This window comes from Sturnus vulgaris, chromosome 34, assembly GCF_052056855.1.
Source record: "Sturnus vulgaris isolate bStuVul1 chromosome 34, bStuVul1.hap1, whole genome shotgun sequence".
Classification (NCBI taxonomy): Eukaryota; Metazoa; Chordata; class Aves; order Passeriformes; family Sturnidae; genus Sturnus; species Sturnus vulgaris.
This window is the reverse complement of record NC_142276.1, coordinates 619,634-636,183: the sequence shown is the minus strand read 5'-3', so window position 1 is coordinate 636,183 and position 16,550 is coordinate 619,634. Positions and strand designations below refer to the sequence as shown.

The 16,550-nt window shown below is 64.4% G+C and overlaps 3 protein-coding genes across 3 annotated transcripts in view; 2 read left to right on the top strand and 1 right to left on the bottom strand.

Moving 5' to 3' along the window:
* Window positions 1-1,693: 1,693 nt before the first annotated feature.
* On the bottom strand, window positions 1,694-13,139 carry LOC148220605 (metabotropic glutamate receptor 6-like). Its single transcript, XM_088155105.1, has 10 exons — window positions 12,833-13,139; window positions 10,781-10,997; window positions 9,656-9,791; window positions 9,088-9,242; window positions 8,241-8,402; window positions 7,020-7,217; window positions 6,142-6,278; window positions 4,894-5,437; window positions 3,419-3,810; window positions 1,694-1,843 (listed from the first exon to the last, which is right to left on the bottom strand). The coding sequence occupies exons 1-10, from the start codon at window positions 13,106-13,108 to the stop codon at window positions 1,694-1,696; spliced, it is 2,367 nt and encodes a 788-aa protein (XP_088011231.1). The 5' UTR covers window positions 13,109-13,139.
* A 2,089-nt stretch (window positions 13,140-15,228) lies between these two features.
* Window positions 15,229-16,241, top strand: LOC106864115 (uncharacterized). The gene is made up of 3 exons (XM_088155037.1): window positions 15,229-15,320; window positions 15,454-15,770; window positions 16,040-16,241. Exons 2-3 carry the CDS (start codon window positions 15,459-15,461, stop codon window positions 16,220-16,222), a joined length of 495 nt encoding a protein of 164 aa, XP_088011163.1. The 5' UTR covers window positions 15,229-15,320; window positions 15,454-15,458; the 3' UTR covers window positions 16,223-16,241.
* Window positions 16,242-16,265: 24 nt separating this feature from the next.
* Window positions 16,266-16,550, top strand: part of LOC106863559 (REST corepressor 2-like) — a 1,811-nt gene continuing 1,526 nt past the window's right edge. Inside the window, 1 exon segment of the mRNA XM_088155024.1 lies at window positions 16,266-16,278. Within this exon segment, the coding sequence (XP_088011150.1) occupies window positions 16,266-16,278 (13 nt within the window).

Below are 16,550 nucleotides of genomic sequence, written 5' to 3'. Positions count from 1 at the left end.
TGGGGGGGGGGGGTTGAGGGGGGCTGGGGGGGCTTGGAGGGAAGTTTGGGGGGCTGGGGGGGGATCTCTGGGGCAGGTCTGAAGGGTCTGGGGGGTAATGGGGAGGGGTTTGGGGGGTTAATTGGGGGGGCTGAGGGTTAATTTGGGGGTTAATTAGGGGATCTGGGGGTCAGTTGAGGGGGCTGGAGATTAATTAAGGGGGCTGGGTGCTAATTAGGGTATCTGGGGCTTAATTGGGGGGCTGGGGATTGATTAGGGGTGCTGGGGGTTGATTAGGGGGTTAATTGGGATGGGTTTGGGAGGTTAATTAGGGGGGCTGGGGGTTAATTAAGGGGTCTGGGGCTTAATTGGGGGGCTGGGGGGTTAATTAGGGGATCTGGGGGTTAATTGGGAGGGGTTTGGGGGGTCAGTTAGGGGGCTGGGGGTTAATTAGGGGGGCTGGGGGTTAATTGGGAGGGGTTTGGGAGGTCAATTAAGGGGTCTGGGGGTTAATTAAGGGATCTGGGGGTTCATTAAGGGGTCTGGGGGTTAATTGGGGGGCTGGGGGTCAGTTAGGGGATCTGGGGGTTAATTAGGGGGGCTGGGGGTTAATTAGGGGATCTGGGGGTCAATTGGGAGGGGTTTGGGAGGTCAATTGGGGGGTCTGGGGGTTAATTAAGGGGTCTGGGGGTTAATTAAGGGACCTGGGGGTTAATTGGGGGGCTCACCCCACCCTCCCCCAGGTTCGCCCTAGACTGGCAGCCCGAGCTGGGGCTCCTGCAGGTCCTGGGGGGTCCCCGAGGTGCCCAAACCCTCTGGACCCTGGAGCTGGAGCCGGGGTACCCCCAGAGTGGGGGGGTCCGCGTGCTGCCCCCCCCAAAGGGGCGCCCCCCATCCCTGTGAGTGCTTTGGGGGGGGGTCTGTGGGGCAGGTTTGGGGATCCAGGGGCGATTTGAGGGTCCCTGGGGACGGGTTGGGGGTCCTGTGGGGGCACCCGGGGGGTTCTGAGGGTAAATCTGGGGGGGGTCTCAAGGACAATGGGGGTCCCTGGAGGGGTCTGAGAGCAATTTGGGGGGGGGGTCTCAAGGACGATGAGGGGTCCTGGGGGTGGTTTTGGGGTCACTTGGGGGTCTGAGGGCAAATTTGGGGGGGTCCCAGAAGGAATGGGGGGGTCCTGGGGGTGATTTTGGGGTCACTTGGGGGTCTGAGGGCAAATTTGGGGGGGTCCCAAGGACAATGAGGGCTCCTGGGGGGGGTCTGAGCAATTTGGGGGGGGGTCTCAGAAGCACTGGGGGGGTTCCTGGGGGAGGTTTGGGGTTCCTGGGGGGTCTGAGGGCAAATTTGGGGGGTCCCAGAGGCACTTGGGCATCCCAGGGATGGTTTTTTGGGGGGTGGGGGGTCCTGGGAATGACGACCCCCCCCTCCCCAAACCCCCCCCTTTCCCTCCACAGGCACCCCCAGACCCCCCAACTCTGACCCAGTGGCTGGAGCTCCTGGTGGGGGGCTCCCTAAAAGATGGGGGATCCCCCTAAAAAAACCCCAAAACCCCCCCTCCTCCAGCTCTGCCTCGCCCCCCTCCCCAAAAAAAAAAAAAAAAAAAAAAAAAAAAAATTAAAAAATCCCCAAATTTCCGGGTTTTTTTCAGGAGCGGCTTTATTGTGGGGAGGGGGCGCAGTGGGGGGGTTTTGGGGTGCAGACGGGGGGGTGGGGGTCTCTATGGGGGGGGGTCGGCGCGGGGTCGTTTGGGTTGGTTGCGCTCGGGGTGCAGCAGGATCACGTAAACCTTGGGGGCGTAGAGGAGCCCCAGGGGCACCGAGGCCGACAGGGACATGGACACGGTCAGGGTGGCGGTCTGCACGTGCACCTGCGCCCCAAAAAACGGGAACCCCAAAATCTTACTGAGCCCCAAAAACGGGAACCCCAACATTTACTGAGCCCCAAAAACGGGAACCCCAAAAATTTACTGAGCCCCAAATACGGGAACCCCAACATTTACTGAGCCCCAAAAACGGGAACCCAAAAACGGGAACCCCAACATTTACTGAGCCCCAAAAACGGGAACCCCAAATTTACCCCAAAAACGGAACCCCAACAATTTACTGAGCCCCAAAAACGGGAACCCCAAAAACGGGAACCCAAAAATTTTACTGAGCCCCAAAAACGGGAACCCCAAAAACGGGAACCCAAAAATTTTACTGAGCCCCAAAAACGGGAACCCAAAATTTACCCCAAAAACGGGAACCCCAAAATCTTACTGAGCCCCAAAAACGGGAACCCCAACAATTTACTGAGCCCAAAAAACGGGAACCCCAAAATCTTACTGAGTCCCAAAAACGGGAACCCCAACATTTACTGAGCCCCAAAAACGGGAACCCCAAAAACGGGAACCCCAAAAATTTACTGAGCCCCAAAAACGGGAACCCCAAAACCCCACTGACCCAGAAAACAGGACCCCAAAATCCCACGGACCCCAAAAACGGGAACCCAAAATCTCAATAATCCCAAAATCTCAATGATCCCAAAAGAGGGACACCCCAACTGCCCCTGCAGACCCCCCAGAGACCCCCAAATACCCCCCAAAATCACCCCAAATCCCCCTCCTCACCCTCTCAGCCGACTGCGCAGCCCCAAAGAAGATGGGTCCGAAGGCAAACCACACCTCGTGTGCCCCATAGATCCCCTCCAGAGACCCCCAGAGACCCCCCAAACACCCCCAGGGACCCCCCAGGACCCCCCAAATCCCCCTCCTCACCCTCTCAGCCGACTGCGCAGCCCCAAAGAAGATGGGTCCGAAGGCAAACCGCACCACGTGTGCCCCATAGATCCCCCCAGACACCCCCAGAGACCCCCCAGGACCCCCCAAATCCCCCTCCTCACCCTCTCGGCCGACTGTGCAGCCCCAAAGAAGATGGGTCCGAAGGCCAGCCACACCACGTGTGCCCCATAGATCCCCCCAAAATCCCCAGAGACCCCCCAAACACCCCCAGGGACCCCCAAACACCCCCAGGACCCCCCAAATCCCCCTCCTCACCCTCTCGGCCGACTGCGCAGCCCCAAAGAAGATGGGTCCGAAGGCAAACCGCACCACGTGTGCCCCATAGACCCCCCCAGAGACCCCCCAGGACCCCCCAAATCCCCCTCCTCACCCTCTCAGCCGACTGCGCAGCCCCGAAGAAGATGGGTCCGAAGGCCAGCCACACCACGTGTGCCCCATAGATCCCCCCTAGAGACCCCCAGAGACCCCCCAAATACCCCCAGAGACCCCCAAAATCACCCCAAATCCCCCTCCTCACCCTCTCAGCCGACTGTGCAGCCCCGAAGAAGATGGGTCCGAAGGCAAACCACACCACGTGTGCCCCATAGACCCCCCCAGACACCCCCAGAGACCCCCCAGAGACCCCCAGAGACCCCCCAGGATCCCCCAAATCCCCCTCCTCACCCTCTCGGCCGACTGCGCAGCCCCGAAGAAGATGGGTCCGAAGGCCAGCCACACCACGCACGTTGTGTACATGGCGAAGCCGATGGGTTTGGCCTCGTTGAAGGTCTCGGGGACGCCGCGGGCTTTGACGGCGTACACGGTGCAGGTGAGCATGAGCAGCAGGGCATAGGCCAGGCAGGCCAGAGTGGCCCCCTCGGCCATGTCGCACCTCAGCACCCCCCGAGCAGCCTCAGGGTCGGGGGTCCTGCCCATCTCGTAGTCGATGAGGGCGTGAGGTGGCCGGATCAGTAGCCAAGTGGCCGCGGCCACGAGTTGCAGCCCGCTGAGGGTGAAGGTGATGACGAGCTGGGATGTGGGGCTGATAAAGCGGGGTGGGGTCACTGAGCGCTTACCTGTGGGGTACGGAGGGTTTTGGGGGGCTGGTGGTACCCCCAGAACCTGCCTGGCTTGAAGGAGTTGGGGGGCAGGGTGCCCCGCGTCATTTGGGTTGGTTTGGAAGCCCCAAAAATTTTTTTGGAGGTCCTGAAGTCACCTCCATTGGGGATGTGGAGGGGAGGGTGGGGACCCTGGGTGGGGTCCCTCACGCCAAGCTGCCACCCCCCCAGTGCCCCCCACCCTCACCCAGAGCCCCCCACCCTCACCCCGAGCCCCCCACCCTGCCTTCCTGTGCCCCCCGTGCCACTCACCTGCTCAAAGATGTGGCGATGCCATTGGTCATGGTGACCAGCACGGCACAGGTGAGACCCCAGCCCCTCACCCTGTGCCCCCCATGCCCTCCTGTGCCCCCCCATGCCCCCCAACCCCTCACCCTGTGCCCCCCTGTGCCTCCTCAATCCCCCCCAGACCCTCACCCCGCGCCCCCCATCCCCTGACCCTGCTCAAAGACGTGGCAATTCCTTTGGTCTTGGTGACCGGCATGGCACAGGTGAGACCCCAGCCCCCCATCCCCTCACCTTGTGCCCCCCTGGGCCTCCTCAATCCCCCCCAGCCCCTCACCCTGTGCCCCCCAGCTCCCCCCCGCGCCCCCCAGCCCCTGACCCTGCTCGAAGATGCGGTAGATGCGGTTGGTCTTGGTGACCGGCACGGCACAGGTGAGACCCCAGCCCCTCACCCCGTGCCCCCCAGCCCCTCACTCCGTGCCCCCAATACCCCCCAGCCCCCCACCCCGTGCCCCCCGTGCCCCCCATCCCCTGACCCTGCTCAAAGATGTGGCAATGCCATTGGTCTTGGTGACCAGTATGGCACAGGTGAGACCCCAGCCCCTCACCCCGTGCCCCCAGCCCCTCACCACGTGCCCCCTGTGCCCCCCAGCCCCTCACCCCGTGCCCCCCAGCCCCTGACCCTGCTCAAAGACGTGGCGATGCCATTGGTCTTGGTGACCGGCATGGCACAGGTGAGACCCCAGCCCCCCACCCCGTGCCCCCTGTGCCCCCCAGCCCCCCACCCCGTGCCCCCCGTGCCCCCCATCCCCTGACCCTGCTCGAAGATGCGGTAGATGCGGTTGGTCTTGGTCAGCAGCGCAGCGTACGTCAGGCTCATGCCCATGCCCAGGAAGAGTCTCCGCAGGGCACAGACCCCCACGCCGGGCTCGGCCACCATGACGAAGGTGATGGCGTACACCAGGGCGATGCCGGCCAGCAGGACGTAACTCAGCTCCCTCCCCGACGCTTTCACGATCGGCGTCTCGTGATGTCGCACGAAAGTGGCCAACACGAAGGCGGTGGCCATGAGCCCCAGCGTGGCCAAAGCCAGCGGCACGGCGGCGCAGGGGTCGCCCCAGCGGAGGCGCAGCACAGGTGTGGGGCGGCAGGCGGTGCGGTTGGGGGTGGGGCGCAGGTGAGGGGCGCACGGCAGGCAGGTGAGGAGGTCGGCTCGGTATTGGTAGCCCCCGCAGAGCTCGCAGTGCCAACAGCACGGCACCCCCTTCACCGGCTTCTTGCGCTCGCCGGGACCGCACGGGAGGCTGCACACCGAGGGTGGCGGCGACGAAGAGTTGGAGCCCCAGGCCATGGCGTCCTCCTGGGGAGGGGGACAGTCAGGGACCCCCCCATGGGCACCCCGAATTCCCCATGGATCCCACAAATCCCCCATGGATCCCACAAATCCCCCATGGACACCACAAACCCTGTATGGGTCCCCCAAACCCTTCATGGACACCCCAAATTCCCCACGGACACCCCAAAACTCCTCATGGATACCCCAAATACCCCATGGACACCCCAAATTCCCCATGGATCCCCCAAAACTCCTCATGGACACCCCAAATACCCCAAGGTCATCCCAAATCCCCCATGGACACCCCAGATCCCCCATGGACACCCCAAACCTCCTCATGGACACCCCAAATACCCCATGGATCCCCTAAATACCCCATGGACACCCCAAACCTCCTCAGGGACCCCCCCACAAGCCCCCCTTGTACATCCCCCTCCCCAGGGGGAACAGACCACCCCCCACCCAGTGCCTCCCAGTTGGCCACTGGCATCCCCCCAGTCGATTTGGGGGTCACGGGGGGGCACCCATGGGGGGCACCTATGGGGTCTGGGGTGGGGGGTCACACCCGAGGGGGTTGGTTTGGTGGTCACAGGGGGCACCCCTGGGTGCTGGGGTGGGGGGCACCCCTGGGATCTGGTCCCACCCCACCCACCCCAATTGACCTGGGGGTCACAGGGGTCACCCCTGGGGGCACCCCTGGGTGCTGGGGGGGGGGGTCCCAGACCCACCTGCAGGTGCAGCCCCTGCACCCACTGCCCCACAGCCCGGTAGGCGCCGGTGCCGTTGCCCCCCTGGAACTGGAAGATGTCGTAGCGCCCGGGGGCGTCGCCGTTCTCGTTGAAGGACACCGGCGTCCCCGCGCTGCCTGCGCACCAGTACGGACCAGTATAAACCAGTAACCACGGCTGTGGGTCAGGGACATCCCCTGCCACCCCGCGGGAAGGGTCAGTGAACCCCCAGAGCCAGTGTGCCCCCCGTACTGGGCAAACCAGTGCTCCCAGTATGGTCTCCAGTGCTCCCATCCCGCTCCCAGTTCCTCCCAGTACGTCCCAGTATGGTCTCCAGTGCCCTCAGCTCCCTCCCACTGCTCTCCAGTACATCCCAGTATGTCCCAGTAACTTCTTCAATGCCCCCCCAGTATACCCCAGTGTCTCCCAGTACATCCCAATGCGCTCTTTAGTGCCCCTAGCCCCCTCCCAGTGCCCACCCTCACATATCCCAGTGCCTCCCAGTGCTTCCCAGTATGTCCATCAGTGCCCCCCAGTGGTTCCTAGAATGGTCTCCAGTGCTCCCAGTGCCCCCCACCCATATCCCAGTACACTCCCAGTGCCCCCAGTGCTCCCTCCCCATATCCCAGTACACTCCCAGTGCCCCCAGTGCCCCCTCCCCATATCCCAGTACACTCCCAGTGCCCCCAGTGCTCCCTCCCCATATCCCAGTACACTCCCAGTGCCCCCAGTGCTCCCTCCCCATATCCCAGTACACTCCCAGTGCCCCCAGCTCCCTCCCAGTGCCCCCCACCCATATCCCAGTACTCTCCCAGTACCCCCAGCTCCCTCCCAGTGCCCCCCCCCATATCCCAGCTCCCTCCCAGTGCTCCCAGTACCGTTGAAGGCCACCCTGCGGATGTGGGTGAGCAGGCGGCGCCCATCGGGGGGGTCCATGTGGGCACAGAGCCCCCCCCCCGGGCAGGCCTCGCCCAGCATGGAGTGCAGCCCGTGGGCCATGGCCAGCACGGCGTCGATGACGAACTGAACCTTCCCCTCCTGCTCGTAGGGCGAGTCCCGCCCGATGCGCTCCCTGCCTGGGGACCCCAAATCCCAAATCCTAAATCCCAAATCCTAAATCCTAAACCCTCCAGGGATACCCCAAACCTGCTATGGGCACCCCAAATCTGCTATGGGCACCCCAAACCTTCCCCTCCTGCTCGTAGGGCGAGTCCTGCCCAATGCGCTCCCTGCCTGGGGACCCCAAATCCCAAATCCTAAATCCCAAATCCTAAACCTGCCGTGGGCACCTCAAACCCGCCAGGGACACCCCAAACCCCCCATGGGCACCCCAAACCTTCCCCTCCTGCTCGTAGGGCGAGTCCCGCCCGATGCGCTCCCTGCCTGGGGACCCCAAATCCCAAATCCTGAATCCAAAATCCTAAATCCCAAATCCTCCATGGACACCCCAAACCCACCATGGACACCCCAAACACGCCAGGGACACCCTAAACACGCCAGGGACACCCCAAATCTGCTATGGGCACCCCAAACCTTCCCCTCCTGCTCATAGGGCGATCTGTGGGATCTTTGTGGCATCTCTTTGGGGACTCCGTTGGGTCCCTATGGGTCTCTATGGGGTCTATGGGGTCTCTATGGGTCCCTATGAGGTCTGTGGGGTCTATGGGTCCCTATAGGATCTATGGGGTCCATGGGGTCTCTATGGGTCTCTATGGGATCTATGGGGTCCCTATGGGTCTCTATGGGTCCCTATTGGGTCTGTGGGTCCCTATGGGGTCCCTATGGGGTCTATGGGGTCCCTATGGGTCTCTATGGGTCCCTATGAGATCTATGGGGTCTATGGGTCCCTATGGGGTCTATGGGTCCCTATGAGATCTATGGGGTCTATGGGGTCCCTATTGGGTCTGTGGGTCCCTATGGGGTCCCTATGGGTCTATAGGGTCCCTATGGGATCTATGGGGTCTCTATGGGTCCCTATTGGGTCTGTGGGTCCCTATGGGGTCCCTATGGGATCTATGGGGTCTCTATGGGTCCCTATGGGATCTATGGGGTCCCTATGGGGTCTATGGGGTTTCTATGGGTCGCTATGGGTCCGGTACCTGTGCACTTGCGCACGGGCGCCCCCTGGGCCCCCCCGGGCTCGCCGTGGGGCGCGGTGCCGTGGGGCAGCCGGCAATTGAAATCGTCCTCCCAGAACTCGTGGAACCAGAGATTGCGGCGATTGTTCTCCAGGGAGCGCGACGTGAAATACTCGTCAAATCCTGGGGGACAGGGGGACAGGGGGGACAGGGGGGACCCCAAAGGGTCAGGGGGGACACCGAGGGGTCAGGGGGGACAGAGGGGACAGGGGGGACGGGGGGGACAGAGGGGGGACAGGGGGACATCGAGGGGACAGGGGGGACATTGGGGGGACAGGGGGGACAGGGGGACATCGAGGGGACAGGGGGGACATTGGGGGGACAGGGGGGACATCGAGGGGTCGGGGGGACAGAGGGGACACCAAGGGGTCGGGGGAACCCCATAGGGGTCTCCCAGTGTCCCTCCCATTGCCCTCCCAGTCCCTCCCAGTGTTCCCAGTCCCTCCCAGTGCCCCCCCACTGCCTCTCCCCAGTCTCTCCCAGTGTTCCCAGTCCTTCCCAGTGCTCCCCCACTGCCCCTCCCAGTGCCCCCCAGTGTCCCCCAGTCCATCTCACTTCTCCCCAGTCCCCCCTCAGTGTTCCCAGTTCCTCCCAGTGCCCCCCCAGTGTTCCCAGTCCTTCCCAGTGTCCCCCCACTGTCCCCCCCCCAGTGTTCTCAGTCCCTCCCAGTGCCCCCCCCATTTCCTCCCAGTCCCTCCCAGTGTTCCCAGTCCCTCCCAGTGCCCCCCCACTGCCCCCCCCCAGTCCCCCCCAGTGTTCCCAGTGTTCCCAGTGCCCCCCAGTGTTCCCAGTGTTCCCAGTAGCCCACCGGGCACGGAGGCTCGTTTGGGCAGGATGGTGATGGCCCCGTGCGCCGCCTCCTCCAGGCCCTGCACCGGCGCCATCTTGGAGCCCCAACTGTCCGAGCCCACCCAGGAGAAATGGCCCGAGAGGTTGGCCAGGGTGGCGGCCTCGAGCACCCGCCTGCGGGGACACGGCAAACTGGGCAAACTGGGCAAACTGGGATGGACTGGGAGCTGCTGGGATGGACTACAGCACCCGCCCGCCTGCGGGGACACAGCAAACTGGGCAAACTGGGATCCACTGGGGGCTGCTGGGATGGACTACAGTGCTCGCCCGCCTGCGGGGACACGGCAAACTGGGCAAACTGGGATGGACTGGGATCCGCTGGGATGGACTGGGGGCTGCTGGAATGGACTACAGCACCCGCCCGCCTGCGGGGACACAGCAAACTGGGATGGACTGGGATGGACTGGGATTAACTCCAGTGGGCTGAGGAGCACTGGGGAGGGGACTGAGGCAGGACTGGTGTGTACTGGGGAGCACTGGTGGGCACTGGGATATAACTGGTTTATACTGGTGTGCACTGGTCTCACCGGATGTCGTCCTCGTTGGCGAACAGCACCACCCCGCGCGCCGTCGACGTCTCCATCAGGCGCCCGATGACCTTGGCGAACTCGCCCGGCTTCGGCTCCCGCGGGATCTTGATGGACTGGGCGATGCACAGGCCCCCTGCACCAGTACGGACCAGTATGGACCAGTACGGACCAGTATGGACCAGTACGGACCAGTATGGCCGGTCCCAGGCTCAGCGGTCACTGAGCGGAATCTCCCCCTTCCCTGCAGAGCTCGCCCTCCCAGTTCATCCCAGTATGGACCAGTGCCCTGCCAGTGCTCCCAGCACCCTTCCCAGTATAACCCTGTGCCCTCTTAGTGCCTATCCCAGTATAAACCAGTGCTCCCAGCGCCCCTCCAAGTACAACCCAGTATAACCCAGTACAGCCCAGTATAACCCTGTACAACCCAGTATAACCCAGTACAACCCAGTACAACCCAGTACAACCCTGTACAACCCCGTACAACCCTGTACTCCCAGTATAACCCAGTACAACCCAGTACTCCCAGTATAACCCAGTATTCCCAGCACTCACCGGCCTCTCTGGAGCTCTGCACGAAGGCCTTGACACCACTCAGCTCCAGCCCAGTACAACCCAGTACAACCCAGTATAACCCAGTACAACCCAGTACAACCCAGTACAACCCAGTACAACCCAGTACAACCCAATATAACCCAGTACAACCCAGTACCCCCAGCACTCACCGGCCTCCTGGGAGCTCTGCACGAAGGCCTTGACACCACTCAGCTCCAGCCCAGTACAACCCAGTACAACCCAATCTAACCCAGTACAACCCAGTATAACCCCGTATAACCCAGTATAACCCAGTACCCCCAGCACTCACCGGCCTCCCGGGGAGCTCTGCATGAAGGCCTTGACACCGCTCAGCTCCAGCCCAGTACAACCCAGTATAACCCAGTACAACCCAATCTAACCCAGTATAACCCAGTACATCCCAGTACTCCCAGCACTCACCGACCTCTCTGGAGCTCTGCACGAAGGCCTCGACACCGCTCAGCTCCAGCCCAGTATAACCCAGTACAACCCAGTACATCCCAGTACTCCCAGTATAACCCAGTATAACCCAGTGCCCCCAGCACTCACCGGCCTCCCGGGAGCTCTGCACGAAGGCCTCGACGCCGCTCTCGCCGTAGTTGCCCTCCGAGGCCAGCGTGCTGACGTAGCTCCAGCCCAGCGCCCTCACCACGGCCACCATGGCCTGAGCCTGGTACGAGTCCGGCGGCACCACCCGCGAGAAGAACTCGTAACGGCCCGGGTCCGACAGCTCGGGGGCCGTGGAGGCGTAGCTGATCTGGGGGATCTGGGGACAGTGGGGACATCAGGGACATGTGGGGACATTGGGGACATCAGGGACATTTCAGGGACATGGGGACACACAGGGGTCCGACAGCTCGGGGGCCGTGGAGGCGTAGCTGATCTGGGGGATCTGGGGACAGTGGGGACATCAGGGACATGTGGGGACATTGGGGTCATTGGGGACACTGGGGGTTTGGGGGACACACAGGGGTCCGACAGCTCGGGGGCTGTGGAGGCGTAGCTGATCTGGGGGATCTGGGGACAGTGGGGACATCAGGGACATTGGGGACATCACGGACATGTCAGGGACATTGGGGACATCAGGGACATTTCAGGGACATGGGGACACACAGGGGTCCGACAGCTCGGGGGCTGTGGAGGCGTAGCTGATCTGGGGGATCCGGGGACAGTGGGGACATCAGGGACACGTCAGGGGCATGGGGACATCGGGGACATCAGGGACATGTGGGGACATTGGGGACATCAGGGACATTTCAGGGACATGGGGACACACAGGGGTCCGACAGCTCGGGGGCCGTGGAGGCGTAGCTGATCTGGGGGATCTGGGGACACAGGGGACGTGTCAGGGGCATGGGGACACTGGGGACATTGGGGACACTGGGGACATCAGGGACATGTCAGGGACATGGGGACATCAGGGACATGTTGGGGACAAGGGGATATTGGGGACATTTCAGGGACATGGGGACACACAGGGGTCCGACAGCTCGGGGGCCGTGGAGGCGTAGCTGATCTGGGGACAGCGGGGACATGTCAGGGACATCGGGGACATTGGGGACATCAAGGACACTGGGGACATGTCAGGGACTTGGGGACGTTGGGGACATCAGGGACATGTGGGGACGTTGGGGACATCGAGAACTTGGGGACATCAGGGACACGCCGGGGACATTGGGGACACCTCAGGGATGCAGGGACATTGGGGACATGTCAGGGCCATGGGGACATTGGGGACATCGAGGACATTGGGGACATGTCAGGGACTTGGGGACATCGTGAGGGCTTGGGGACATTGTGGGGTTTGGGGGTGAGGGGACACGGGGGGGCTCAGTGCGGGGCTGTCGATGCAGGAGGGGTCTGGAGGGACATTGGGGACATGGAGGGACACCCAGGGGACCTGGCACAGGGGGACCCCCCCTCCCTGTCCCTGTCCCTAATCCCCCCTAATCCCCCTGGGCCATTTGCTGCCGTCCCAGGGGATTGTGGGTAACACCCAGGGGGGAGGGGGGAAGGTTCTGGAAGGGACCCGGGGGGGGGGGGGACAGAGGGGGACCAGGCCCCCCCCCCTCACAGGGGACACCACGGGGACAGCGGGGACAGCTCAGAGTCCCCCCAGCCCAAACACCTCCATGTTCCCCCCAGTGTCCCCAACACCCCCCCCCAGTGTCCCCAACACCCCCCAAATGTCCCCAACATCCCCCCCCCAGTGTCCCCAACATCCCCCCAATGTCCCCAACGCCCCCCCAGTGTCCCCAACATCCCCCCCAGTGTCCCCAACACCCCCCCAGTGTCCCCAACACCCCAGTGACCACAAAGAGCTGCTGGACATCGGCCACCATGATAGACACAGAGAGGGCAGAGGCACAAATGTCCCTCCGTGTCCCCAATGTCCCCAATACCCTCCTTGTCCCCAATGTCCCCAATGTCCCCAACACCCCAAAACCCCCCTAAACTCACCACAAACAGCCACAGCACGTTGGCCACCATGATGGACACGGAGCTGGCCAAGGCACCAATGTCCCTCCATGTCCCCAGTGTCCCCAACACCCTCAATGTCCCCAATGTCCCCTCCGTGTCCCCAAACCCCCCCAAACCCACCGCGAACAGCCTCAGCACGTTGGCCACCATGATGGACACGGAGCTGGCCGAAGCCCCGATGACCCCGACCAGGCGCTCGGGCGGGGGTCGGCGCGGGGCTGAGCCATCGGGGCAGCTGCCCTCGCCCCCCTCGGGGGGCAGGAGGCTGCGCACGAAGCTCAGCGCCTGCTCCAGCGCGTACGTGTCCCTGGAGCAGGTATCGAGGATGCGAGCACCCAGCGTCAGGTTGGGCAGCACCCTTGGGTCGCCGTTGACGCGGTCCAGCGCGTACAGCATGGCTTCCAGCCGGTGGATGCCTTTCTCCTTCTTGACCGGCCCGCAGGGAACGCCGGCGGGGCCGCGGGCGTGCACCGGGAACAGCCCCCCCAAAGTCAGGTCGCCCTCCAGGCGGATGGCGTGGGGCTGAGTGGGGGCCGGGGGGCAGCGGGCGAGTGGCCACAGGGACAGCAGGGTGGCCAGCAGGGTGGCCAGCAGGGTGGGCGGTGGTGGCATGGTGGGCTGGGGGAAAAGAGAAGGGAGGTGGGGGGGGTTAGGGGGTGATGGGGGGGGGGGGAAGGGGTGGCTCCCTATGGGGCAGGGGGTGGCCCTCCATAGGGTAGAGGTGGCTCCCTGTGGGGTAGGGGTGGCTCCCTATGGGGCAGGGGTGGCCCTCCGTGGGGCAGGGTGGGTGCCAGGGGGCAAAGGAACAGCGGGGTGAGGTCGCCATGGGGCAGGAGTGGCGGCCCTGTGGGGCAGAGGGGCACAGGGACAGTGGGAGTGGGGGTCCTATGGGGCAGGGGTGGCCCTCCATGGGGCAGGGGTGGCTCCTTATGGGGCAGGATGGGTGCCAGGGGGGCAAAAGAACAGCGGGGGTGAGGTCCCCATGGGGCAGAGGGGCACAGGGACAGTGGGGTGAGGTCGCCATGGGGCAGGAGTGGCTGCCCTGTGGGGCAGAGGGGCACAGGGACAGTGGGGTGGGGTCCCTATGGGCAGGAGTGGCTGCCCTGTGGGGCAGAGGGGCACAGGGACAGTGGGGTGGGGGTCCCTATGGGGCAGGGGTGGCTCTCTGTGGGGGCAGGGGGGGCACAGGGACAGTGGGGTGGGGTCCCTATGGGGCAGGAGTAGCTCTCTGTGGGGCAGGGGGGCACAGGGACAGTGGGGTGGGGTCCCTATGGGGCAGGAGTAGCTCTCTGTGGGGCAGGGGGGCACAGGGACAGTGGGGTGGGGGTCCTATGGGGCAGGGGTGGCTCTCTGTGGGGCAGGGGGGCACAGAGGGGGGGGGTGGCACCCATTGGGGTGGGGGGATCTCAATGGGGTGGGGAGGGGGGCAATGACACCCATGGGGGCAGAGACACCCCCCAAAGAGTGTGTGTGTGGGGGGGGCAGCTCCCCATGGGGGTTGGGGGTCCCAAATTTGGGGGTTCCAGGTGTTTGGGGGTCCCCACGCCGCTCACCTGGGCCGTGGGTGCTCCGCTCCCTGCGCAGCCGCTGGGGACTGTGGGGGGTGGGTGTGTGTGTGGGGGGGGGGCCGCCCCCCGTCCTGACCCCCCCCAAATCCCCCCAAAATCCCCCCCCAATTCCCCCCCCCTCCCCCGGGGTCCCTCCAGATGCTGATGGAGAAGGAGGGGGAGGAGCTTTGGCCGAATTCCCAAAACCCCCCCCGAGCCCCCCACCCACCCCCAATTAAACCAGGTGTTAATTATTTTGGAGAGGAGGGGGGAGGGGGGATGGTGAAGGGGATTGGGGTGACTCCCCCCTCCCCAAAACATCCCCAGGTGGGGCTGAGACCCTCGGGGGGGGGGTTTGGGGGGGCCGGGAGGGCTCTAATCCCCCCCCCCCCCCAGCTGTGGGATTATGGGGGGGGGGGGATAATCCACTGCTCATCTGCAGCCAGGACCCCCCCCCAGCACCAGATGAGGGGGGGGGGGGATTTGGGGGGGGGGGCTATGGGGATTCTGAGAGGGTGAGAGGGGATCTTGGGGGGCTCTGGGGATATTTGGGGGGCTGGGGGGGGGGTCATGGAGTGATCCGGGGGGGGTGGGGGGGACATGAGGGGGGCACTGGGGGGGGATTTATGGACAGCAAGGGGGTCGGTGGGTCCCGAGGGGGGGGGTCAGTGGGTTCAGGGGGGTCCTGGGGGGGGTCAGTGGGTCCTGGGGGGGGTCAGTGAGAATTGGGGAGGGTCACTGGGTCCTGGGGGCTGGGGGGGGGGGCACTGGGGGGGTTCCGTGGGCCCCACAGCGGGCGGGGCCGTTCCCGCCCCAAAACTCCCCCCCCCCCCCCCCCACCCGTTCCCGCCCAAACCGCGGCGCGCCGCAGGCCACGCCCCCAACTTCAACCACGCCCCCTCAGTGCGTAGTCACGCCCCTCCAGCCCGTGATCACGTCATCTCACGTAAACCACGCCCCCCTCCTCGCTTTACGGCTTTTTCGCGACTGCCCCGCCTCCTGCTGGCGGTGCTTTACGGCTGTGTTAGTGTTTTACGACCGCGGCCGGCAGCGTTGTGCGGGTGCGGGGCCGGGGGGCTCGGGGGGGTTTCTGGGGGGTCCCGGGGGAATTCGGGGGTTCGGAAGAGCCTGGAGAGGGGCGGGGGGGGCCCTGGGGGTGGTCGCCTCCCTTTAATTCCTTCCTGCGCATCGCAGGGGCCATGGCCGGGGCCAAGCGGGACCCGCACGGGAGGGGTGAGGAGGAGGAGGAAGAAGAATTAGAAGAGGAGGAAGAGCAAAGAGAAGAGGAAGAAAAGGAGGAAGAAGAAGAGAAGGAGGAAGAAAAGGAGGAGGAAGAGGAGGGTCCCGAGGGCTCCCCCCTCGTGCCGAAGCCCCCTCCGAGCCCCCTCCCAAGCCGGTGGTACCGGGGGTCCTTTATTTGTCCTTCCTCCCCCCGGGCTTCGGCCCCCGCCAGGCCCGGGCGCTGCTGCGGCCGCACGGGGAGCTGGGCAGGGTCTTCCTGCAGCCCCGCGGTGAGTCCGGGGGGTCCTGAAGGCTTTTGGGAGGGTGTCAGGGGGTCCCTGGGGAGGTCAGGGTGCCCCTGGGGGGGTCAGGGTGCCCCGCAGACCCCCAGCAAGGGGGGGGGGTCCTGGAGAGGGGCTGGGTGTCGTCCCCCCCCCCAAGATACAGAATTTTGGGGTCAGGACTCCTCCTAAACCACGGAGTGGGGGTTCAGCACCCTTGGGTGGGGGGGTCCAGCACCCTTGGGTGGGGGTCTCAACCCCTTTTTCTCCCTGCCCAGGAGGCTCCGTGCGGCGGCGGCGGCAGCGCCCGGGGGGACCCCCGGCCGTGGCGTTCGCCGAGGGCTGGGTGGAATTTCGGGACAAACGCGCGGCCAAACGCGCGGCCAAAATCCTGCACGGAGCCCCCATGGCCCCCCGGCCCCGCAGCCCCTTCCGCCATCACTGCTGGAGCATCAAGGTGAGGGCTCGGGGGGGATCCTGGGGAGGGGTCTCAGGGGGGCCAGGATGGCCCAGAAAAGTCTCGGGGGGGCTTGGATTTGTTTTTGGGGGGGGTCTCGGACTTTTGGATACCTTTGCGGGAGGGGGACACCTGTGGGTTCTTTTATGGATGAGGGGTTGGGGTAGCCCCGAGTCCATTTTTGGGGGTCCCAGACCTTGGGTCCGTTGTAGGGAGCCCCTGGCTCTCTTTTTTTGGGGGGTCTCGGGTGGTTTTGACCCACTGGGGGTTCCTGTTTTAGGGTTCAAGGGGGACACTGGGTGGGGGGGGGGGGTTGGGCTGGGCGGCCTCTA